Source organism: Rattus norvegicus, chromosome 12 (assembly GCF_036323735.1).
Source record: "Rattus norvegicus strain BN/NHsdMcwi chromosome 12, GRCr8, whole genome shotgun sequence".
NCBI classification, from domain to species: Eukaryota; Metazoa; Chordata; class Mammalia; order Rodentia; family Muridae; genus Rattus; species Rattus norvegicus.
The window spans coordinates 22,025,922-22,052,236 of record NC_086030.1 but is presented as its reverse complement, the minus strand read 5'-3'; the positions used below and the strand labels follow the sequence as shown (position 1 = coordinate 22,052,236).

At 44.1% G+C, this 26,315-nt stretch overlaps 1 protein-coding gene across 3 annotated transcripts; it reads right to left on the bottom strand.

Moving 5' to 3' along the window:
• Positions 1-988: 988 nt before the first annotated feature.
• On the bottom strand, positions 989-7,552 carry Azgp1 (alpha-2-glycoprotein 1, zinc-binding). 3 transcript variants are annotated; one of them, XM_006249003.5, is made up of 6 exons: positions 7,402-7,552; positions 6,039-6,299; positions 5,633-5,753; positions 5,324-5,340; positions 3,852-4,127; positions 989-2,073 (listed from the first exon to the last, which is right to left on the bottom strand). In XM_006249003.5, the coding sequence occupies exons 1-6, from the start codon at positions 7,460-7,462 to the stop codon at positions 1,781-1,783; spliced, it is 1,029 nt and encodes a 342-aa protein (XP_006249065.1). In that variant the 5' UTR covers positions 7,463-7,552; the 3' UTR covers positions 989-1,780. The 3 variants fall into 3 exon arrangements, with proteins under 3 accessions (XP_006249065.1, XP_006249066.1, NP_036958.2); XM_006249004.5 differs by having other exon boundaries at positions 5,633-5,738; NM_012826.2 differs by lacking the exons at positions 5,324-5,340; positions 5,633-5,753 and having other exon boundaries at positions 1,505-2,073; positions 7,402-7,480.
• Positions 7,553-26,315: the final 18,763 nt, after the last annotated feature.

Sequence of the window (26,315 nt, the reverse complement as noted above, 5' to 3'; positions counted from 1 at the left end):
TGAAGGAACAGGATGGTCTAAGGCAGTGGTTCTCAACCACTTAATGCTGTGACCACTACAGCATAGGTTCTCATGCTGTAGTGACCCCATCATAAAATTATTTTTGTATAACTAGTTTTGATACTGTTATGAATCATAATGTACATATTCAATATGCAGGATATGTGATATGCAACCATGTGAAAGATCCATTTGACCCCCAAAGGAGTTGTGACTCAGGCTTGGATCTGCTGGTCTATGGGTATGTGAACATTCTGCAGGGGATTTCATTAAGCTAAAGGAAGTAAACAACTTAATAGCTTCAGGAAGTAACTGAAACTGATCAGTCACTAGGCCCCACCCTTTCCAAGCAAATTTGAGCAATAAAGACCACCTAAGACAGTCTCAGACTAGCTGAACCTCCTTGAAGAAGCATAGACCAGCCTTGCTGCCAGGACAGGCTCAGACTAGCTGAGATGACTGAAATGGACACTCTCCAGACTACTGAACTGCCTATAGGTTATGTAGTGGGCTCCGGGTTTCCGGCTTTCATGAGCTGTCACCCAATGCTGCTGTGGTGGACTTCAGTAATAGAACTGTCTTTGACTCATTTCTGCTCCTGTATGTAACCCTTTTCCCGTATTTATGTAAATAACACCAGTAAAACTGTTGGAGGATGCTTTTGTGCACTGTGTATTCAGATCCCGACTTCTGTGTTCAGACATCTGGTTGCAGTCCTGAGGATGGCAAGGTCGAACATCTCAGGTCTCAGTGTTATGTAAAAATTGTTTTCCATCACCTCTGATTGGTTAGTGAAGGAGATGATCAGTTAATAGGCTGGGTGGAAGAGATAGGGCCGGACTTCCTCAGTGGGGTCCCAGAGGAGACAAGAGTAGAGAAGGACCACGAGTAGAAGAAGGTATGGAGAGACCTTGAGAGACTCCATGAGCAGGTGGCTAAGGGAGCTTCCATGAGGACACATGTGGACCAGATTGAGCCAGGGCAAGACTCAGATGGTAAAGGACCACGTGGCTGGGAAATAGGCAGCCTTCGAGGGTTCGAATAGCTCAGAACCTGCCCAGCTTAGTGCCTTTATTTTGTCAATAAAAAATCAGGTCTCTGTGTCATCTATCTGGGAGACAGCATGGGCTAGAGTGGGCACAGAAATACCCTGCAGTTATTTGGGCACAAAAGGTACATAAGAGAACCCCACAAGAATTACAGTTCACCAACCTGGACTCAGTTCACTGAGCTGGACTTTGGTGGTGTTCATCCTTTGATCTGCTGTTGGTTCCCTAGCTGAGGTGAGTAGATGCCTGTTCTCATGTTCCCAAGAGTAGAGTCGTACAACAGAGACCTGGAAAGATAAGCCTGACAAACCTCTTCTCTGTTGAAGTCGCTTTTGTTTGGGATATTTTCTTACAGCATCAGAAATGAAACTAGGACACCGTCTTTGATTGAATATGGAGACATTCCCATGAATCAAGTATGTCGGGGCAGTATACATGATAAAATCAACTCACACTTCTGTAGCATCTCAGAGTTTAAAATGCCTTTCTGTGCTGTGCTGGGCGTGAAGGTAATTGCAAGGGCTTACAGATTAATTGAGGAGGAGTTTTACAAGGCAAGGTGATTGATTTGACTTTGAGAGTGAACTCGGTGCTTGGTATTCAAATCTTCTGGGCCCACACCCATTCCTTGGAGACTTGCGGGCTTGCTGGTGACAGTGACTTCTGAAGTTCAACTCTCTCATATCCGGCAGAGAGGGTAACCTTTCTGAGGCTGAGATACAGCACTGTTTTCAGACTTTACTTTTCTCATCCCACTGCACTGAGAGAGATTGGGATAGCCCCTTGTGTTCTATGTGGCAGACAAAGGGGTCTCTGTTCTGTGGGGGGACTTCCACCTCCATCCAGGAGAGGTAAGTGCCATTTCCATTGGGAAAAACACCTCTTTCTGGTTCAGATGCCAGCTTCTTGCTGGCCTGGTTCCAGTGCAGACTAATTCTTTGTGGGTAGAAGTCATAGGCCAGACATCTGAATATTCTGTTTCTTCCTGGGGCCACACGGCTGGTGATTTTCACAGTGGGAGGATCTGCAGAGGGAGAAATTGTGCACATAGAGAGCTTAAGGTGGGCTTTTCCCTGCCATGTTTCTTTTGTTCCTAACCCCCTGGATGACCATCCAGTCTGACTTCTCCCAGAGACCTTTGTGAAGTTCAAGAAAGGCTGAGGCTTTGCCTAAGCTTTCCCTGTTGGGTTATATGGTATGTCCAGAACCATATGGTTATATGGTATGTCTCTTACTCCCTGCCTTTTCTTATGGTGTATTGACTTCTGATGGCAACTGATTGAGACAAAGGATTGGGGAGCTAGCTCAGTGGGTAAAGGGCTTGTGCATAAATATGATGATCTGAATGTGAATCTCTAGAACACAGATGTATATGTCTCTATTCTCAGAGCTCATATATGGTGATGGGTGACAGAGACAGGGAAATACCTGGAAGCTGGTGGGTGGGCTAACCTGGTGTCTCAAACAAGGTGGAAGGTCAGTACCAACAGCTGAGGTTGTCTTCTGCTCTCCACACATTCACCATCTTACATATATATGCATATACATACATACATGCATACATACAGGCATAAATATATATTACATACATATCATACATACACATAGATAACAAAACATAGAGACAGGATACATACATACATCATACATACATACAGATAACAAAACATAGACAGGATATATACATACATCATACATACACATAGATAACAAAACATAGAGACAGGATACATACATTATACATACACACAGATAACAAAATATAGAAATAGGATACACACAAAATGTATGCGTACATACAAATATACAAATATCATACATTCACACAGATAATGAAACAGAGACTATATAGCCCAGGATGGCCTTGAACAGATATCCTTGCTCTGAGTGCTGGGATTACTGGCATGTACTACCATGCCCAGATTTTGAGTGTCTTGAGTGTGCTTTATAGCTAACCCCACTGCTCCCTACTACCTGAATAACAGCCCAGTTCCTTAGTTCTGTCTGCAAGAAGCCTCACTGTATTGTATTTGGTATCTGAACTATGGAATTTGAGGACCCAGAAGCTGAGCTCCAGTTTATTCTTTATTATTATATTTTTTTGTGCCTCCCACCTGATTTCTGAAACAGGGTCTAGCTGGCCTGGTACTTGTCATGTAGGCTGGCCTTGAACTCATCACAATCCTCCAGCCTCAGCTTTCCGAGTGCTTGGATTATTGCATGTGCTGCAAAGTGGAGGTTATTCAGGGAATGCTGCCATTGAGCTACGTTCCTGACTTTAAGTGCTGAGGATTGAATCCAGACTCCTGTACATGCCATACGGTGCTCCACTGCTGAGCTCTCATTGGGGTATTCTAGGCAGGGGCTCTACCACTGAGCCACGTCCCCAGTCCCTCACTGGGGGATTCTAGGCAGGGGCTCTACCACTGAGCCACGCCCCCCAGTCCCTCACTGAGGGATTCTAGGCAGGGGCTCTACCACTGAGCCACGCCCCCAGCCCTTCACTGGGGGATTCTTGGCAGGGGCTCTACCACTGAGCCACGCCCCAAGCCCCACACTGGGGGATTCTAGGTAGGCGCTGTACAATTGAGCTATCCCTCTGGGTTTTCTGACCTAAAATTTTAATGAATGTTCCTTTTGGCTCTCATGTCATGCGTTCAAAAGAAATGACTCCTAGTACATGAAACCTGGAGGATGAAGGGACTAGAAGGGTTTATGGGGCAACCTGCTATTGTCCCTTGCACTGAGATGACCTTGGTTTTCAGTTTAGTACGTGGAGTAGATCATAAAAGCAGTGTGTACCTGTTCGGTCCAGGTGAGATCTACTGTAGGTCAGGTACTTCTTCAGCATTGTAGGACACTCCTCCTCTAGGTATGCCTTGGCTCGCTGCACATAGACCTTTTCTGCCTCCCACTTCAGCTTGGTGTTTGCGGCTGCTGGGTCTAAGGGGATCCAGGCTGGGATTTCCTTGTTGAATTCGATGAAATCTTCTCCATCGTAGGCATACCTCCAGACTGCTCCACTACTTCTGTTATTTGTGATCTCACAACCAAACATTCCCTGAAAGGTGTGAGACCCTGTAGCCTCCCCAGCCCCACAGGGAGTCAGTTAGATGGATGCCAACTCCAGCTGAGTGACTTTCAGTTCCTGTATGCTTGGGACATCTAAACACTCAATTCTTTATCTTGGCAAACAGGTTGCTAGCCAGGCACAACACCGAGGAGGAAACTACTTGGCTGAGCATTTCAGGCCGTTCTGAGAGGGAACACATTCTGTATAGTCGGAGAAGTTCCCGGGATAAGTTGTAGATAGATTCCAATTCTATTTTTGTCTAACAGGGTCTCATGTAATAGCCTCAGATACTCTAGGTACCAAGGGTGACTCATGTCTTCATCTCCCTAGTGCTAGATAGGATTATCTGGGTGTGTGACACTATACCCAGTTTTATACAGTGCTGGGAACTGAACCCAGAACTTCTTCTTCTTCTTCTTCTTTTTTTAATCTTTATTAACTTGAGTATTTCTTATTTACATTTCGATTGTTATTCCTCTTCCCGGTTTCCGGGCCAACATCCCCCTAGCCCCTCCCCCTCCCCTTCTATATGGGCTTCCCTTCCCCATCCTCCCCCCCCACCCATTACCACCCTCCCCACAACAATCACGTTCACTGGGGAATCCAGAACTTCTTGAATGCTAGGTAAGCTCTCAGATTTGAAGCATTTTTACATCATTATATCTAATGAACTTAGGTGTTTTAGTGGATGGTGAATTCTTCAGAATTAAACACAATCACACCGGATTCCATTTTCAAGTTAAATAGGAATTATTTGTGGTTTCTTTCAGATTATCGGAATTCTTACTTGTCAGGTCTATATTGCATCCAAATCATTGCTCTATACATAATTGAGTCATTCCCCTCTTTTCAGTGGTTAGTAGCTTATTCCTTTGTTTAGTTTTGAGACAGGGCCACACTTTATAGCCCACACTGGCCTGGTTCTCATCATATAACCCAGCAATCTCCTGCCTCAAGTTTTCTAAATGCTGCAATTACTGATAAGCCACCATCCTCTAAACCTGTTTGGTGTTTACTCAAAGTCTCTGAAGCCTTCACCCCCTTGCCCAAGAAAAATGACGCTTACACAAAGTAACCGACCTACAACAGGTCAGTCTGATTACAACACCACCAGATATTTACTCTGTCCCGACTGCTGTTGGCTCTAAAAGTTCTTAAGCTGTCCAGATTTAAATTCCAGATCTCTCTCTTGTTCACTCACCTGTTTTGTTGAATGAACTATGAAATACAGTTAAGTAAAATACTTAAAATTAATCCCTGAAATGAGAAGAGTAATAATCTTTGAAGATGTTATTTTGACCATTAAATGTGCTCACACCTGAGCCTGGCACAGAGTTAAGTGCTCAGTAAGGGCAAGTTACTGTTAATTAATTAAGTAATTGTGGTGAGTGTGCATGCATGTGTGTGTGTGTGTGTATGTGTGTGTGTGTGTGTGTGTACTATAAGCACATGGTTGTGTATGCAGTTATATGTACCCATGTGTGCACGCTCAGAGTCCAGAGGAGGATACTGAGAATTCTTCTCTCCACTTGAGAATTCTGCTCTCCACTTGGGTCGTGTTGAATCTGATTCCCTCTCAAGGGGGTCAGGGTATGGAGATGAAATGTCACTGGTGCCTGTGTAGGAAGGAACTGTGATACCACTTCCTTGTAGTGGCTCTTAACCTTCCTAAGAGTGCAACCCTTTAATACAGTCCCTCATGTTGTTGTCTCCCCAACCACAAAATTATATTGTTGTCACTTCATAATTGTAAATTTGCTACCACTATGTTTTTTAATGTAAATATCTGATGTGTCTTGTTTTATCCTGTGGAATCCTTTCCACGCATACTCATGGACTGCATCAGATAACACACACACACACACACACACACACACACACACACACACACACACTCACTCACTGGGCTCTCTGACCTGTACTGTCCTCGTAATAGTCCATGATGTCTTTCAGGGTCACGAGGAAGATCTCCTCCCTGGCTCTCTGAAGCTGGCTTTCCTTCTCCCAGTCCTCCATTCCTTCCACATGGCTCCAGGGTTCCACGGGCTCTGCCTTCCCACTGTTGCTGTTGTAGTGGAAGAAGGCCTGATCGTTGAGAAATGCGGTGGCTTGAAACCTCAGAAGGCCTTTGCTGGGCCTGGACAACCCGGTGTAGAGGAAGATCAGAGAATAAGACCCTGCAGAAGGAGAGGAGATTCTGAGGGGTGGGGTTTATACTCTTGCTGCCAGTCTCACGCCATGGGAGGTTTACGCATGTGAAGGGGCTCTTCTTTACTTCAGGATGATATGCCAGAGATTATTCTGTGTTGTCTCTACACTGTATCTTCTACTTTGCATATAAAATTATTTCTCTCTCTCTCTCTCTCTCTCTCTCTCTCTCTCTCTCTCTCTCTCTCTCTGTGTGTGTGTGTGTGTGTGTGTGTGTGTGCAGTGAACAGCCTCATTCCCCATCCTGGAACTGATGTGGCTCCCCCTGGTTCCCTGCTGTCTTCTCTCCTAGAGGTTCTTGCCTTATGTCGCTGCCGAGGAAAGTCCTGGTTTCCTCACAGAGTCTTCTAACCTGCCTCTGCATTTTCCCCTGGGATCTCTTCCTCCAGAGTCAGACAAATGTGTCCAGCCCATGGAAGAAGGGAAGGGGAGAGAGTAGAGGAAACTCTATGGCCCTTATTCAATTCCACTGTCTGACTCTACTGTAAGAATAACACACATTTACCACTTACTATGCAGACCTCCACCCCACTGATGGTAGTAGTGGGTTTGCAAAGTTGCCAGTTATAATTGTTCATCCTTCTAGAAGCCTTCAGGAACTCACTGCATTAAATAAGACCTTAAAGGATCTGAGGACGAGCAGTGTAGTTCACTTGATACGGTGCTTGCTATGCATGCATGAAGCCTACAATAAAGGAAGATCTACAAAACAATCTAGTATATGACATATAGCCTTGAACTTTTGAACCTCCTGCCTCCAGCTCCCTTGTGTTGGGATTATAGGTGTGAGATACTTGGTTTATGTGGTGCTGAGGCTGTCTGCATGCATAACAAGTATCCTATCAAGTGAGCCACACCACTAGCTCTCAGATTCATGCTCTTTAAGGCCTTATCTACCACCCAGTCTCGAATACTCATAGGTGAGCAAAGTCAATTGGCAACTTTACAAACCCGTTAGCACTAGATATATGAGAATCCCAGGTACACAAAGGGTTCTTCTTGTGGCCCAACATTTTGTTTTCTGCCTTTTCTTTGTTCCCCTCCCAATCTTCCTTGGTTTTGCCCACTCACCAGTCTCCTGAAGGACTGCAGGACCCAGAAGGAGAGGCAGGGACAACAGGACAGGCACCATTGCTACTGTAGTGCCCAGGTGGACAGTCTACACAGGAAACGAGGCTCTTGCCTTGAGGCCTGGCATCCTGCCCAGGGGAGGTGATTCCACAGCCAATGAGAGAGGCTGAAGAAATTCCTCCCCAGAAAGCAATGAAAAGAGCTACATAAACAGGCTGGGCAGAGGTTTGGTCATGGAGTTCACACACAGGAGCGCAGAAAGCCAACCTAAGGATCATGTGTGTCCTTCAGATGAAATACAGAAGTGGGTGGAGTGGGGTGGAGGTCTGTGTAGTAAGTGGTAGGTGTCTGAAAGGTGTGTTTTTCTTACACTATATTGTGACATTCCTACCCTGGTGTCTCCAGGGGGACTTGGGTGTTGTAAGACCATGTTATAAGAAATGAGTTCTTCCTTCTAGAAAAGTTTTGAACATGCTAAACGCACAGGCCTGGTAGACTGCGTCTTGCGAAATCAAGGGGGAACCCAAATGTACTCTTCAGCTTCCTTTGCTTTTAGTAGACTTCATCGACAGGCCAACCGAGACAGGGTCTCACGTGTCCTCGGCTGTCCTTCAACTTCCCGTGTAGCTGAGAATCATCCTCCTACTTCCCAAGACCTGGGATTACAGGTATGTGCTGCCACACTTGGTTTATGCTGTGCTGTGGATGGATCTTGGGACTTCATGCATGCTAGATTTGCCAACTGAGGTACACCCCGACCTCTTAGTTGACTTTAGAGATCACTAATTTTGGAAGTCACATGGTTGAACAGTGCATTCTCCCACTAGCTTTGCTAGAAAGCCAGCAAAGGTAGACAACCCAGACTAAGAGCTGCAGGGAAGACAACAGTTAGTCACTTGACCCTAGGTAACAGGAAGACCGTGGGACAGAGAGAAGAACCACTTCCCCCTGGAAGACAGGAAGGAGACATCCTCTGGTGGCTTCAGTTACAGCATCATCTCCAGCAAAACTAGCAGGAACCTAATAATGTGTTGCCACACTGTGTGAGCAGTCAAACCAGGGAGTTTATTCACTTTTTCTTTTGGTAGCAGGCTTACTGCATTCAGCACCAGGGATTCACCGAATCTTTTGGGTGGTGTTATGGTTAACGAGTGTCAGTTTGGCGGTGTCTAGGCTCATCGTGGAGATAGGCCTTGGTCATCTCTATAAAGGGTTTTCTAGACCACGTTAATTGAGATGCGAAGCCCTACCCTGGATGTGAACGCTACCATCCTGTGGGCTCTGGTCTCTGACTAGATGAGAGAGGAGAAAGTCAGCTGATGCCAGCGTGTCTTCTCTGCCTCCTGACCTCGGATGCAATGCGATTGACTGCTTCAGACTCTTGCCACCACTCCTTTCTTACCATGATGGAGTGTGTCCTTAAACTGTGAGCCAAAATAAACCTTTCTTTCCTCAAGTTGCATTTGTCAAGTATTTTGTCATAGCAATAAGTAATTAACACAATATTTAATCTGTGTATGTACATATGAATGTATGTATGTATCTACTATTACCTCTCTATAATATCTGCCTATTTATATCTATTATCTATCTATGTATCTATCTATGCACTTATCATCTATCATCTATCTATCTATCATCCATCTATCTATCTATCTATCTATCTATCTATCTATCATCTATCTATTTATCTATCTATCAATCATCTATCTGTCATCTATCTATCTATCTATCTATCTATCTATCTATCTATCTATCTATCTATCTATGTACCTATGTACAATCTGTCTTCCTCTCCCTCCCCCCACCTCTCTCTCTCTCTCTCTCTCTCTCTCTCTCTCTCTCTCTCTGTGTGTGTGTGTGTGTGTGTGTGTGTGTGTGTGCATGCATGTGTACATCCCACTGCTTTCAGGAGTCAGTGCTCTCCTTCTACTATGTGTGTCCTGGATAACAAACTCAAGTTCTCAGGTTTGCAGCAATGCCACCATGTGCTGAGCCATCTGTCTGGTCTGATTGTTTTATTTTTCTTTTAGATATATGGTCTAACTTTATAGTCCTGGCCAGACTGGAACTCTTGTGTAGACCAGACTGGCTTCAAATTCTCCGAGATCTGCCTGCCTCTGCCTCTCTACTGTTGGGATTAAAGGCTGCTGAAATACATTTAAAAAATATTACATTTATTTGTATGGTGTATATGTGCATATGTGTACTTCTATGTAGAGCCAGAGAACAACTTTCAGGCTCAGTTCTCCCCTTTAACCATGTGGTTCTCAGGTACTGAACTTTGGTCACCTGGCTTGGTAGCAGCCCCTATGCCATTTTTCAGGTCCTCAAATCTGATTTATTTAAAGAATCAATGTGGATATTTCTCAGTTTAAGCTAATTTGACTTTCAAATCTTGGAATGGCTTGAGCTTTTTACTCACAGTGTTTGAAGAACTAAATTAGCATCGTGTTTCCACCGTGTTGAAAGAATGGGAATTTCAGAGTTATTAAACAGGACCCGGCTCACTGACTCATGCCCACAGCCCTATACTTTATAGTTTTGTGTTTGTGAGATTTTTGCTGATCCTCTTTTGAGTCCGGATCACACTAAATGTTTTTTGATCTTACATAACAGTAAAGACAACTGTTCTTTCAGTAATATGTTTCGTTAGGGGTGTGTGTGTGTGCGTGTGTGTGTGTGTGTGTGTGTGTGTGTGTGTGTGTGTGTGTGGTATGTGTGGTGGGTGGTGTGCACATGCTCATATGTGAGCATGCCACCACTTGTGTGTAAGCATTAGAGGACAATCTTGAGTGTTTGTTCTTGGTTTCTACCTTGTTTGAAATAGTCTCTATTAGCATTTTGTCTAAGCTCCACCCCACAGTTACCTGGCAATAGCCAGGTATGCCTGACTCACTATAAAAGGGGCTGCTTGCCCTCTCTGCTCTCTCTTGCTCTTGCCTTCTTGCTCCCCCTCTCTCCCCATTCCCTTCCCCCCTTCTCCATGTGCTCATGGCCTTCTCTACTTCTCTTCTCTTCCCTCCTCTTCCTCCTCCTCCCGATCCTCCTCCTACTCTTCTCCTCTTCCTCCTCCTCTTCCTCCTCCTCCTCTTCCTCCTCCTCCTCCTCTTCCTCCTCCTCTTCCTCCTCCTCCTTCTTCTTCTTTCTCCTCTTTCTCCTCCTCCTCCTTCTTCTTCCTCTCTCTCTCTCTCTCTCTCTCTCTCTCTCTCTCTCTCTTCTCTCTCTCTCTCTGCTATACCATCATGTGCCTGGTCCCTCAGGGGTAAGGGATGCCTCAGAATGGGCCTGTGGAGGCACCCCCTTCCACCATACCTCACCACACATCCAAAATATATCCCCTTTCTCTTTCTCTTTTTACAAGCACAACAGTGTCTCTCTTGTCTGCCAGTATACATACCAGGCTACCTGGCCTGTGTGGGAGCTTCTGGGGCATCTCCTGTCTGACCCCAATCTCTCTGTAAGTACCTTGGTATAGCAACTGAATTGTATGTAAGGACAACCTCTAAGAATCCTCCAACTGGAAAGACTGCTGAGCCTGATGACAGGAATTGAAGCCTCCCAAACAGTGGCAGGAGAGAACTGACTCCCACAAGGTGTCTTCTGACATGAGTATGTCAGATGCACACCACGAACACGTGCACGCGTGTGCACGCACACACGCACACACACGCACACACACACGCACACACACACGCACACACACACACACACACACACACACAGAAATAACTACAAAAAGAAAGAGTCCTCCTCCTATTCCAAGAGAAGACCACCTCAAGATGGGGCAAAGAAACGGGAAATGACAGAGTGAGACTTCGCTACTGGCATCTGGGGATCTGTGCATTCTGGGGATCTGAACTCAGGACCTTGCAATTGTGCAGTGAGCACCGTATCTACTAATCTATCTCCCCCATCCCCTAACAGTTACTTTTCTCTTAGAGTAAAGGGAGAACTAAGGACTGTATAAATAAGAAACCACAGCCAACTCTTTTCTTTGAGAAATTTTCTTTTCATGAATCCATGCCCTATTACCAATAAAGTTGACTTTGATGCTGTTTGCCTTAGCTTTCCTTTATACAGGAGTTGGGATTTCTTCTGGAATCCTGGGCTGGACTGAAGAGAACTGGGTGCTGTTTCTTCTTCACCAGTGGATACTACAAGCGCTACAAAACCTTTTTTTTCCTGTTGGCTTTTATGGATGTTGCAAGCATTGTTTCTTTAATGTTTGTTTGCACTAGCTCGTCTGCATGACTGTTTATTTCAGCAGGGTGTTTGGGTTACCCTGTCAGCTGCTGGGGACTGCAGGTAATGTTTCTCTGTCTCTCCATCTCTCCATCTCTCTGACTCTCCGTGTCTCTGTCCCTGTCTTTCTCTCTAGTCCCCGTGTCTGTGTGTGTGTGTGTGTGTGTGTGTGTGTGTCTGTGTCTGTCAGTCTGTCTCTCTCTCTCTGTTGTGCATGTGTGTACATGTATGTGTGGAGGCCAGAGGCCAGAGGCCAGAGCTCATTGGCTCCCCACTTTATGTTGAGACAGGATCTCTCTTGGAACTTGAAGCCCACAGGTTTGTCTTGACTGGCTGGCCAGCAAGCCAAGTATCTTTCTGTCTCTGCCTCCTCAGCTCTGGGATTACAGATATGTGGTGTCTTGCTTGACTTTTAAAAATTGTTCTTATTGGGGTTGGGGATTTAGCTCAGTGATAGAGCGCTTGCCTAGGAAGCGCAAGGCCCTGGGTTCAGTCCCCAGCTCCGAAAAAAAAAAGAACCAAAAAAAAAATTGTTCTTATTTTAATATTTATTATTTACTTATTCAATACTTAAAAAGAGCGCATGGCAAGCACTTTACTGACTGAACCGACTCCGTAGACGGGAGTTTATGCTTCTGTGCATCTTTCTGTGCCCACATATTCACCCACTGTGTGGCTAGGCTGGAGGAATTCATCCTTCCTACCTCCCAGCCTTGGCCAAGGTGCTTCAGAGGCAGAACAAGTCACACTGCCTAGACTCTGGTTCCACCACCCGATGGGCCACCCAAAGCTTCCGGGGTCAGGGAAGACAGCACACTTTGCCCTGCCCCTTGGAGGTCACACTGAGTTCTTGTCTGTAAATCTAAGCTCAGAAGTCATCTGCCACACCTGGTACATGGTACAGAGTTGGGGGTTGGTGTTGGTGAGGGTGCCCCTTTCCAGAATTTAACTGTGGACCACAGAAAGGAGACATCAAAGATCAAGGTTAGTAACATTCTGATGCAACCCTGCTTCAATCAATGGGAACAATTGATTTGCCACCCCCTCCTCCACTCCTTTGGATATCATGGATCCACCCAGCACAAAAGTAAAAGTCTGAGGGGGAGGCAATTTGCCATGGGTCTTTTGCTTCCTTGTATGTTCTTGCTGAGCGTCTCAAGAATGAAGGGGCTGGAGAGATAGCTCAGTGGTTAAAGTACTTAGGAACCTCGGTTCACATTCCCAACATCCATATAAAAATTGGATGTGGCTGGGCATACCTGCCATCCAGCGCTAGGGTCTGAGTAAATACCACCATGGGGATGGGGATGGGTGGCTGAGGGTTATTGGAGGTTTTCTTTCTTTCTTTTTTTTTATTAACTTGAGTATTTCTTATATACATTTCGAGTGTTATTCCCTTTCCCTGTTTCCGGGCAAGCATCCCCCTCCCCCCTCCCCTTCTTTATGGGTGTTCTCCTCCCCATCCTCCCCCCCTTGCCGCCCTCCCCCCACAAGTCTAGTTCACTGGGGGTTCAGTCTTAGCAGGACCCAGGGCTTCCCCTTCCACTGGTGCTCTTACTAGGATATTCATTGCTACCTATGAGGTCAGAGTACAGGGTCAGTCCATGTATAGTCTTTAGGTAGTGGCTTAGTCCCTGGAAGCTCTGGTTGCTTGGCATTGTTGTACCTATGGGGTCTCGAGCCCCTTCAAGCTCTTCCAGTTCTTTCTCTGATTCCTTCAACGGGGGTCCTATTCTCAGTTCAGTGGTTTGCTGCTGGCATTCGCCTCTGTATTTGCTGTATTCTGGCTGTGCCTCTCAGGAGCGATCTACATCCGGCTCCTGTCGGTCTGCACTTCTTTGCTTCATCCATCTTGTCTAATTGGGTGGCTGTATATGTATGGGCCACATGTGGGGCAGGCTCTGAATGGGTGTTCCTTCAGTCTCTGTTTTAATCTTTGCCTCTCTCTTCCCTGCCAAGGGCATTCTTGTTCCCCTTTTAAAGAAGGAGTGAAGCATTCACATTTTGATCATCCGTCTTGAGTTTCGTTTGTTCTAGGGATCTAGGGTAATTCAAGCATTTGGGCTAATAGCCACTTATCAATGAGTGCATACCATGTATGTCTTTCTGTGATTGGGTTAGCTCACTCAGGATGATGTTTTCCAGTTCCAACCATTTGCCTACGAATTTCATGAAGTCGTTGTTTTTGATAGCTGAGTAATATTCCATTGTGTAGATGTACCACATTTTCTGTATCCATTCCTCTGTTGAAGGGCATCTGGGTTCTTTCCAGCTTCTGGCTATTATAAATAAGGCTGCAATGAACATAGTGGAGCACGTGTCTTTTTTATATGTTGGGGCATCTTTTGGAAATATGCCCAAGAGAGGTATAGCTGGATCCTCAGGCAGTTCAATGTCCAATTCTCTGAGGATCCTCCAAACTGATTTCCAGAATGGTTGTACCAGTTTGCAATCCCACCAACAATGGAGGAGTGTTCCTCTTTCTCCACATCCTCGCCAGCATCTGTTGTCCCCTGAGTTTTTGATCTTAGCCATTCTCACTGGTGTGAGGTGAAATCTCAGGGTTGTTTTGATTTGCATTTCCCTTATGATTAAAGATGTTGAACATTTCTTTAGGTGTTTCTCAGCCATTCGGCATTCCTCAGCTGTGAATTCTTTGTTTAGCTCTGAACCCCATTTTTTAATAGGGTTATTTGTTTCCCTGCGGTCTAACTTCTTGAGTTCTTTGTATATTTTGGATATAAGGCCTCTATCTGTTGTAGGATTGGTAAAGATCTTTTCCCAATCTGTTGGTTGCCGTTTTGTCCTAACCACAGTGTCCTTTGCCTTACAGAAGCTTTGCAGTTTTATGAGATCCCATTTGTCGATTCTTGATCTTAGAGCGTAAGCCATTGGTGTTTTGTTTAGGAAATTTTTTCCAGTGCCCATGTGTTCCAGATGCTTCCCTAGTTTTTCTTCTATTAGTTTGAGTGTGTCTGGTTCGATGTGGAGGTCCTTGATCCACTTGGACTTAAGCTTTGTACAGGGTGATAAGCATGGATCGATCTGCATTCTTCTACATGTTGCCCTCCAGTTGAACCAGCACCATTTGCTGAAAATGCTATCTTTTTTCCATTGGATGGTTTTGGCTCCTTTGTCAAAAATCAAGTGACCATAGGTGTGTGGGTTCATTTCTGGGTCTTCAATTCTATTCCATTGGTCTATCTGTCTGTCTCTGTACCAATACCATGCAGTTTTTATCACTATTGCTCTGTAATACTGCTTGAGTTCAGGGATAGTGATTCCCCCTGAAGTCCTTTTATTGTTGAGGATAGCTTTAGCTATCCTGGGTTTTTTGTTATTCCAGATGAATTTGCAAATTGTTCTGTCTAACTCTTTGAAGAATTGGATTGGTATTTTGATGGGGATTGCATTGAATCTGTAGATTGCTTTTGGTAAAATGGCCATTTTTACTATATTAATCCTGCCAATCCATGAGCATGGGAGATCTTTCCATCTTCTGAGGAAATTTCCTTCTTCAGTGTCTTGTAGTTCTTATTGTACAGATCTTTTACTTGCTTGGTTAAAGTCACACCGAGGTACTTTATATTATTTGGGTCTATTATGAAGGGTGTCGTTTCCCTAATTTCTTTCTCGGCTTGTTTCTCTTTTGTATAGAGGAAGGCAACTGATTTATTTGAGTTAATTTTATACCCAGCCACTTTGCTGAAGTTGTTTATCAGCTTTAGTAGTTCTCTGGTGGAACTTTTGGGATCACTTAAATATACTATCATATCATCTGCAAATAGTGATATTTTGACTTCTTCTTTTCCGATCTGTACCCCCTTGACCTCCTTTTGTTGTCTGATTGCTCTGGCTAGAACTTCAAGAACTATATTGAATAAGTAGGGAGAGAGTGGGCAGCCTTGTCTAGTCCCTGATTTTAGTAGGATTGCTTCAAGTTTCTCTCCATTTTGTTTAATGTTAGCAACTGTTTTGCTGTATATGGCTTTTACTATGTTCAGGTATGGGCCTTGAATTCCTATTCTTTCCAGGACTTTTGTCATGAAGAGGTGTTGAATTTTGTCAAATGCTTTCTCAGCGTCTAATGAAATGATCATGTGGTTTTGTTCTTTCAGTTTGTTTATATAATGGATCACGTTGATGGTTTTCCGTATATTAAACCATCCCTGCATGCCTGGGATGAAGCCTACTTGGTCATGGTGGATGATTGTTTTGATGTGCTCTTGGATTCGGTTTGCCAGAATTTTGTTGAGTATTTTTGCGTCGATATTCATAAGGGAAATGGTCTGAAGTTCTCTTTCTTTGTTGTGTCTTTGTGTGGTTTAGGTCTAAGAGTAATTGTGGCTTCGTAGAAGGTATTCGGTAGTGATCCATCTGTTTCAATTTTGTGGAATAGTTTGGATAATATTGGTATGAGGTCTTCTATGAAGGTTTGATAGAATTCTGCACTAAACCCGTCTGGACCTGGGCTCTTTTTGGTTGGGAGACCTTTAATGACTGCTTCTATTTCCTTAGGAGTTATGGGGTTGTTTAACTGGTTTATCTGTTCCTGATTTACTTCGGTACCTGGTATCTGTCTAGGAAATTGTCCATTTCCTGAAGATTTTCAAGTTTTGTTGAATATAGGTTTTTATAGTAAGATCTGATGATTTTTTGAATTTCCTCTGAATCTGTTGTTATGTCTCCCTTTTCATTTCTGATTTTGTTAATTTGGACGCACTCTCTGTGTCCTCTCGTTAGTCTGGCTAAGGGCTTATCTATCTTGTTGATTTTCTCAAAGAACCAACTTTTGGTTCTGTTGATTCTTTCTATGGTCCTTTTTGTTTCTACTTGGTTGATTTCCACTCTGAGTTTGATTATTTCCTGCCTTCTACTCCTCCTGGGTGTATTTGCTTCTTTTTGTTCTAGAGCTTTTAGGTGTGCTGTCAAGCTGCTGACATATGCTCTTTCCTGTTTCTTTCTGCAGGCACTCAGCGCTACGAGTTTTCCTCTTAGCACAGCTTTCATTGTGTCCCATAAGTTTGGGTATGTTGTACCTTCATTTTCATTAAATTCTAAAAAGTTTTTAATTTCTTTCTTTATTTCTTCCTTGACCAGGTTATCATTGAGTAGAGCATTGTTCAATTTCCAAGTATATGTGGGCATTCTTCCTTGATTGTTATTGAAGACCAGTTTTAGGCCGTGGTGGTTCAATAGCACGCATGGGATTATTTCTATCTTTCTGTACCTGTTGAGGCCCGTTTTTTGACCAATTATATGGTCAATTTTGGAGAAAGTACCATGAGGAGCTGAGAAGAAGGTATATCCTTTTGCTTTAGGATAGAATGTTCTATAAATATCCGTTAAGTCCATTTGGCTCATGACTTCTCTTAGTCTGTCTACATCTCTGTTTAATTTCTGTTTCCATGATCTGTCCATTGATGAGAGTGGGGTGTTGAAATCTCCCACTATTATTGTGTGAGGTGCAATGTGTGTTTTGAGCTTTAGTAAGGTTTCTTTTACATATGTAGGTGCCCTTGTATTTGGGGCATAGATATTTAGGATTGAGAGTTCATCTTGGTGGATTTTTCCTTTGATGAGTATGAAGTGTCCTTCCTTATCTTTTTTGATGACTTTTAATTGAAAATTGATTTTATTTGATATTAGAATGGCTACTCCAGCTTGCTTCTTCTGACCATTTGCTTGGAAAATTGTTTTCCAGCCTTTCACTCTGAGGTAATGTCTGTCTTTGTCTCTGAGGTGTGTTTCCTGTAGGCAGCAGAATGCAGGGTCCTCATTGCATATCCAGTTCGTTAATCTATGTCTTTTTATTGGGGAGTTGAGGCCATTGATGTTGAGAGATATTAAGGAATAGTGATTATTGCTTCCCGTTATATTCATATTTGGATGTGAGGTTATGTTTGTGTGCTTTCATTCTCTTTGTTTTGTTGCCAAGACGATTAGTTTCTTGCTTCTTCTAGGGTATAGCTTGCCTCCTTATGTTGGGCTTTACCATTTATTATCCTTTGTAGTGCTGGATTTGTAGAAAGATATTGTGTAAATTTGGTTTTGTCATGGAATATCTTGGTTTCTCCATCTATGTTAATTGAGAGTTTTGCAGGATACAGTAACCTGGGCTGGCATTTGTGTTCTCTTAGGGTCTGTATGACATCAGTCCAGGATCTTCTGGCCTTCATAGTTTCTGGCGAGAAGTCTGGTGTGATTCTGATAGGTCTGCCTTTATATGTTACTTGACCTTTTTCCCTTACTGCTTTTAATATTCTTTCTTTATTTTGTGCGTTTGGTGTTTTGACTATTATGTGACGGGAGGTGTTTCTTTTCTGGTCCAATCTATTTGGAGTTCTGTAGGCTTCTTGTATGCCTATGGGTATCTCTTTTTTTAGGTTAGGGAAGTTTTCTTCTATGATTTTGTTGAAGATATTTACTGGTCCTTTGAGCTGGGAGTCTTCACTCTCTTCTATACATATTATCCTTATGTTTGATCTTCTCATTGAGTCCTGGATTTCCTGTATGTTTTGGACCAGTAGCTTTTTCTGCTTTACATTATCTTTGACAGTTGAGTCAATGATTTCTATGGAATCTTCTGCTCCTGAGATTCTCTCTTCCATCTCTTGTATTCTGTTGGTGAAGCTTGTATCTACAGCTCCTTGTCTCTTCTTTTGGTTTTCTATATCCAGGGTTGTTTCCATGTGTTCTTTCTTGATTGCTTCTATTTCCATTTTTAATTCCTTCAACTGTTTGATTGTGTTTTCCTGGAATTCTTTCAGGGATTTTTGTGATTCTTTCAGGGATTTTTGCGATTCCTCTCTGTAGGCTTCTACTTGTTTATTAATGTTTTCCTGTGTTTCCCTAAGGGAGTTCTTCACGTCTTTTTTGAAGTCCTCCAGCATCATGATCAAATATGATTTTGAAACTAGATCTTGCTTTTCTGGTGTGTTTGGATATTCCATGTTTGTTTTGGTGGGAGAATTGGGCTCCGATGATGCCATGTAGTCTTGATTTCTGTTGCTTGGGTTCCTGCGCTTGCCTCTTGCCATCAGATTATCTCTAGTGTTACTTTGTTCTGCTATTTCTGACAGTGGCTAGACTGTCCTATAAGCCTGTGTGTCAGGAGTGCTGTAGACCTGTTTTCCTCTCTTTCAGTCAGTTATGGGGACAGAGTGTTCTGCTTTTGGGTGTGTAGTTTTTCCTCTCTACAGGTCTTCAGCTGTTCCTGTGGGCCTGTGTCTTGAGTTCACCAGGCAGCTTTCTTGCAGCAGAAAAGTTGGTCTTACCTGTGGTCCCGAGGCTCAAGTTCACTCGTGGGGTGCTGCCCACGGGCTCTCTGCAGCGGCAGCAACCAGGAAGATATGCGCCGCCCCTTCCGGGAGCTTCAGTGCACCAGGGTTCCAGATGGCCTTTGGTGTTTTCCTCTGGCGTCCGAGATGTGTGTGCAGAGAGCAGTCTCTTCTGTTTTCCCAGGCTTGTCTGCCTCTCGGAAGGTTTAGCTCTCCCTCCCATGGGATTTGGGTGCAGGGAACTGTTTATCCGGTCTGTTTCCTTCAGGTTCCGGCGGTGTCTCAGGCAGGGGTCCTGCCGCTCCTGGGCCCTCCCCCACGGGAGCCCAGAGGCCTTATACAGTTTCCTCTTGGGCCAGGGATGTGGGCAGGGGTGGGCAGTGTTGGTGGTCTCTTCTGCTCTGCAGCCTCAGGAGTGCCCACCTGACCAGGCGGTGAGGTCTCTTTCCCACGGGGTCTGGGAGCAGAGAGCTGCTGCGGGCCGGGATCCGCGGGTGTGGGACTTCCTACTGGAGGTTTTCTAGGCAGCCGGGTTAGCTGGTCAGCTCCAGTGACAGCCCCTGGCCTAAAAACAAACAAGGAGCCAGCTTTGGTAGGACACACCTTTAATCCTGGCACAAAGAGGTAGAGGCAGACAAATCTCTGTGAGTTTGAGGCCAGCCTACTCTACATAGCAAGTGATAGGCCAGCCAGGGCTACACGGTGAGACCCTGCTGCTAAAACTAAAACAATAAGGTGGAGACCTCTGGCTTCCATAAATGCCTACGAGCACGTGTGTGTGTGTGTGTGTGTGTGTGTGTGTGTGTGTGTGTGTATGTGTTTCTGTGTGTATATATGTATATGTGTGTATGTGCCTCTCTGTGTGGGTGTATGTGTGTGTATGTATCTCTGTGTGTATATCTCTCTCTGTGTGTATGTGTGTGCATGTGTCTCTCTCTGTGTGGGTGCGTGTGTATGTATCTCTGTGTATGCATGTCTGTCTATCTTTCTGTCTGTCTCTCTTTCTCTCTGTGTGTGTATGTCTCTCTCTGTGTATATGTGTGTATGTGTGTATGTGTCTCTCTCTGTATGGGTGTATCTGTGTGTATGTGTCTTGGTATGTATGTCTTTCTGTGTCTGTCTCTCTCTCTGTGTGCGCATGCGCTCATGAGTGTGTGTACATGTGAAGGCCAGCGATTGACACCCATCTTACTTTTTGAGTCAAAGTCTCTCACTGACGGTAGCATTTTGCCTCAAGGCTAGTCTGATTGGTAAAGGAGCCCTCAGGAATTCTCCTGTATTTTCCTCTTCAGTGCTTGGGACTGCCATGCTTAGCCTTTATGTAGGTGTGGGGAGATCTGCACTCAGGCCCTCCTCATGCTCTCATGGCAAGCACTTTACCAATGGAGGCATTAATGTCCTTAGCTCTTTAGTGTTCTGAAATAAGCATATAAAGCAATGTGGTTGGTTATGGCATTTAATCACATATCCTGCTTCTGCTGATCCCCGACTCTCTCCACACTTTGACCCCTCCCATTCTCTGGAGTTCCCTTGTACCTTCCTGTCACTTCATTCTCTTGCCTCTCTCTTCTCTTCTCAAAACCTCTTTTTCTACTCTTGTGGTCTCTTTTCAAGTGTCTAGTTTCATGACCTTTACTAACACTCACATCACCCACGTAAAATCGAACAGTTGGCATAGCATGTAAGAGAAGACACAGAAAGCATGTTTATCTTTGACTTTGGACTATTTTGCATCAGCTAAGATTTTTCCAGATTTCTGTGTGAGGATAGGACGGGGGATTTCTTTTCTAGGACTAGGCCTGAGGCAATTGTCTCTAGTTCTGTATGTAGGTATTTCTGTTTGTTCTGCCTCTTGACTTTTGCTGACCGGTGCTCTACACTATCCCCTCCATGTGTCAATCATGCTCCTTGAGTGAAAAATCACTCCTGGTGTGAAAGAGAAAGGGAAGCAGAGAAGATCCCTTCTCCCATTTTTCTACTAATTTATTAATTTACTTTATATCTCAATTGCAGTTCCCCTCTCCTCCCAGTCTCCCCTCACAAGCCCTTTTCCCTCCCCTCCCCTTCTTCTTTGAGTACTAACCCACCTTGGCACATCCAAGGACTAGGCACATCCTCTCTCACTGAAGCCAGACGAGGCAGCCCAGATAGGGGAACAGGACCCACAAGCAGGCAACAGAGCCAGGGACAGCTCCTGCTCCAGCTGTTGGGAGACCTACATGAAGACCAAGCTGCACATCTGTTGCATGTGTGTGTGTGTGTGTGTGTGTGTGTGTGTGTGTGTGTGTGCGCGCACGCATGCGTGTGTGTCGCTAAGTCCAGCCCATGTATGTTCTTTGGTTGGTGTTTCAGTTTCTGTGAGCCCCCAAGGGTCCAGGTTAGTTGACTTTGTTGGTCTTCCTGGGGAGTTCTTATCCCCTCTGTTCCCTCAATCCTTCCTGCAATTTTTCCACAAGACTCCCTGAGCTCCATCTGATGTTTGGCTGTGATGTTTTTGGGCTGGGGGAGATTGTGAATATTCTTGGCCAGTGGTTCTCAACCTTCCTAATTCTGCTACTTGTTAATATAGTTTGTCATGTCGTGGTGATCTCCCAACCATAAAATTATTTTCATTGCTACTTCATAACCGTATTCTTGCTTTTGCCCTAAGGTACCCCCTTCCCTCACCCATGAAAGGGTCATGACCCACAGGTTGAGAACCTCTGTTCTAGGTCACATTTCTTTCCACTCTCTACCCTTGGTCAATGCTGAGTACCCGTCTACCCAGGCCCTGGCACACATCACTAACATCTGGCTGTGGGAGGAGGCTGGTCTCATCTGGTGGGAAGAGAAGGGACAGGGAGGACATTGTTGGTGGCACAAAGCAGTGCAGTGAGTGCTTTCTGGAACCAAGCCTAAGAAAGTTGCTATGAAAGAGAAGTTTGTCTTGGTGTTTTAACATCTCGACAGCAGCTCAGGAATAAATAGGCAGAACATGCCTCCCACTAGCCCTCAGTGCCAACTGTAGCCTCCTCGTCTGATACCCACACTGACCTGGGCTATGGACGTTTATAAATAGAGCTATTGAAGAATCAGGAGAAATTCATGCATCGTTGAAAAACGTTCTTATTGCCTGGGCCCTGGGCATCTTACCACTTCCCCCCACTCCCTGCTAGTGCAGACATTTAAACTCTCTGGTTGGACCATCTGTGTAACCTCAGATAGTGAGGTCACAGTTCTTGGTTTCTAAGTGCTAACTTACCATATGCAGAGGTGTGGAAGTACTTGATCCAGTGAATCCTTCCAAAGAAGTGGTTTAGCAAATGGGGAAAAGACAATTCTTGAACCTTTTTTGGTTTCCATTTTGCCTCTTCTATTTGCTGGTTTAATGACTTCTTCAGGTACTTTTTAAAAAAAGATTTATTTATTTATTATATATAAGTACACTGTAGCTGTCTTTAGAAACACCAGAAGAGGGCATCGGATCTCATTATAGACGGTTGTGAGCCACCATGTTGTTGCTGGGAATTGAACTCAGACCTCAGGAAGAGCAGTCAGGGCTCTTAACCACTGAGCCATCTCTCCAGCCCTTCTTCAGGTAATTTTTAAACTTCTTTATAGCTTAATTTTTTATAACCTGAGGGTGTTGGCATTAAAGAATACTTTCCAGGCTTGGAAGGAGGGTCAAATGAGGTCATATTTGTGACTGCTTTGAACTGTATTTAGTAAATGCATCTCACAGCCTGATCCTTGAACTCCCTCCCTTTCTCGTGATTTCTTTTCCCTTTCCTCCTCATATTTCCTCTCTCCTTCCCTTCTTTCTCCCCTCTCCTACCCTCCTCTTCTCTTCTTTCTCCTCTTCTTCCTCCTGCTGTTTTCTCCTGCTTTTTTTTCCTGTTTCCTGCCTCTTCTCTCCAAATTCTGGGATTATGTGCAAGAACACACTTGACTTAAGCTTTATTCTCATTCATTCATTTGTTCATTCGCAGGTGCGCTAGCATTAGGGTGGAGCCCAGAGAACAACTTTTAGCAGTCAGTTCTCTCCTTCCATTATGTTGTGCCATTTACCCTCATCAAGACTTACTTATATCAGACTCACTAACACTATTTATTATAGAAAAAACCCCAACCCTACAGGAGATGGAGAAATAAATAGGGATACAGCAACAAAATTAAACTACACTTTGTCCTTCTCAGTCTGTGGGTATTCAAAGAGAAGGGTGAGTGATGGAAGATAGAAGTAACATGCTATCAGTGTCAGCTAACACTCCTGGTGCTCATTCACACATGTGCCCATAACTGACATGATGTCAGTGTCAGCTAACACGCCTGGTGCTCATCCACACAAGTGCACATGTATGTGTATACCTTTGAGAGAATGTAGTGCAATCATATTACTTCTTAGGATATCTTCCTCTGAATGGCTGCCATAGTGACAATTAGCATAATTAAAGCTTATCATTAATATTTCTCAAGCGTTCATCAAAGTGTCTGACCAATTTGCAATAAAAATTAACTATATATTTATTTACTTTGCACATGTGGGACAATATAGTCACACCAGATTTAGGAAAATGTTTGTGGTTCAAAGATATTCGTGAGTCAGGCATGGGGGCTTATTAGAAAACTAATTTTTCCTTTGCCAGTGTCTGTTGCTGATAGATTCTTAGAGGGGGAAGCCCATACTCACTTCCCCTTCTTGGGACTGGGATCCCATGTGGCTTGAACTTGTACAGGTTCCATGCCCAGGTTTTTGCTTTTGTTGTGTTTGGGGTGTTTGTTTGTTTCTTGTTTTGGTTTGTTTGTTTGTTATGTTTGTTATGTGAGTTCTGGAGATTGAACCCTTAGCACTTAGGCTTGCAAGGCAATCGTTCTACCAATGAAGCCACCTCCCTAGGCCCCTTTTTTGGTTTTGTTTGTTTATTTGTTTATTTGTCTTCCTGTAGTTTAGGCTGGCTTCACACTCACAGAACTGATGTTCCTGCCTCTGCTTCCCAAGAACTGAGATGACAGACACATGACAGGCACACACACACACACACACACACACACACACACACACAGAGGGGCGGGGAGAGAGAGAGAGAGAGAGAGAGAGAGAGAGAGAGAGAGAGAGAGAGAGGAGAGAGAGAGTAAAAAGTTGGGTAGCTGGGGAGGTGGGGAGGTGGAGAGGATCTGGGAGGAGTTGGGGGAATGAAGATGTGTGATCAGAATATATTGTATAAAATTTTTCAATTAAAAGGCAAAATAAATAAATCTTTAAAATTAATTTTATTTATTTATTTGTTTGTTTGTTTGTTTGTTTGTATATAGAAAGGATTTCTCTGTGTAGTCCTGGCTGTTCTGGAACTGGCTTTATAGACTAGGTTGACCTTGAACTCAGAGATCCACCTGCCGCTGTCTTCTCAGTGCTGGGATTAAAGGCATGTGCCACCACACCTGACTAAAAAAACAAACAAACAAACCTGAGCATGGCGGGGGTGTCTGTAATCCCAGTATTGGGGAGGCAGAGATTTCTAAATCCTTAGGGCTTTTGGCCAGCCAGTCTAGCCTACTGGGTGAGTTACAGCCAGTAGGAGTCCCTGTCTCAAACAAACAAACAAACAAACAAACAAACAAACAAACAAACAAAAAATTCTTCTGCCTTCTACTCCTCTTGGGTGTATTTGCTTCTTTTGTTCTAGAGCTTTCAGGAGTGCTGTCAAGCTGCTATTGTATGCTCTCTCCAGTTTCTTTTTGGAGGAACTCAGTGCTATGAGTTTTCTTCTTGGCACTGCTTTCATTGTGTCCCATAAGTTTGGGTATGCTGTGCCTTCATTATCATTAAATTCCAAAAAGTCTTTAATTTCTTTATTTCTTCCTTGACCAGGTTATCATTGAGTAGAGCATTGTTCAGTTTCCATGTGTTAATGGGCTTTCTGTCGTTTTTGTTGTTATTGAAGACCAGCCTTAGTCCATGATGATCTGATAGGATGCATGGGACTATTTCTATATTTTTTTATTTTTTTTTTAAATTTTTTTTATTTATTCATTTATTATATATAAGTACACTGTAGCTGTCTTCAGATACACCAGAAGAGGGCATCAGATCTCTTTACAGATGGTTGTGAGCCACCATGTGGTTGCTGGGAATTGAACTCAGGACCTCTGGAAGAGCAGTCGGGTGCTCTTAACCGCTGAGCCATCTCTCCAGCCCTATATTTTTTTTTATTTTATATATTATATATTATTTCTATTCTTAGGAAAATGGATGGAACTTGAAATTATCATCACAAGTGAGGTAACCCAATCATAAAAGATGGTTATGCACTTACTGATACACTTGGTATGCACTTACTGATAAGTGGATATTAGCCCAAAAGATCAGAATAAATAAGATCAATTCACAGACCACATGAAGCTTAAGAAGAAGGATGACCAAAGTGCAGATGCTTCAGTCCTTCTTAAAAGGGGAACAAAAATATTCATAGGTGGAGATATGGAGACAAAGTTTGGAGCAGCTACTTAAGGAATGGCCATTCAGAGCCTGCCCCACCTGGGGATCCAGCCCATATACATACAGCCACCAAAGCCAGCTACTATTGGGGATGCCAAGAGGTGCATGTTGACAGGAGCCTGATGTAGCTGTCTGCTGAGACACTCTGCCAGAGCATGACAAATACAGAGGTGTACTCTTAAAGCCAACCATCGAACTGAGAACAGGGTCCCCATCGGAGAAGTTAGAGAAAGGATTGAAGGAAGTGAAGGGGTTTGTAACCCTGTAAGAACAACAATACCTACCAACCATAGCTCCCAGGGACTAAACCACTACCCATAGCCTTTGGTCCTGCCAAGGCTGGACACTCCCCTCCCTCCCCCCAGTGTAGGGGACTGTTAGGGTGGGGAGGGGGGAAGGGATGGGTGGATGGGTGGGGGAACACCCTCCTAGAAGAAGGGAGAGGGTGGATGGGATAGAGGGTTTATGGATGGGAAACCGGGAAAGGGAAAGGGGATAACATTTGAAATGTAAATTTAAAAAATTCCCAAAAAAGAGACATTAAAAAAAGTGTGCAAAAAAAAAAAGTAGTTCTATTCTTCCAGCTAAGAGGATATTGTGAAGTCACCATGAATTCTGGGATTAGGACTACCTGAGGGCTTGAAGCAAATTACACACACACACATACACACACACACACACACACACACACACACACACACACACACACACACACACACACACCTGCCTGCACTCAATACATCCTGATTATAGTTTTTCCTCCCTCTATTTCCTAGATTCCCCCTCCCCTCCCCTCGCCTCCCCTCTTCTCTCTTCTCCTCTAGATCCACTCCTTTTCTCTTTCTTTTTTTCTAATGAAAAGAATGGGGTTCTAAGAGATAGCAACCAAATATGACAGAATAAAATAAGATAGA

Bases quoted from the DNA above. Each gene is read 5' to 3' on its own strand.
- Azgp1 (XM_006249003.5), bottom strand. From the start codon at position 7,462: ATGGTGCCTGTCCTGTTGTCCCTGCCTCTCCTTCTGGGTCCTGCAGTC. The intron at 6,300-7,401 runs GTGAGTGGGCAA...CTCCTTCTGCAG, and splicing joins TGCAGTCCTTCAGGAGACTG to GGTCTTATTCTCTGATCTTC. The intron at 5,754-6,038 runs GTCAGAGAGCCC...GTGGTATCACAG, and splicing joins CTATTACGAGGACAGTACAG to TTCCTTCCTACACAGGCACC.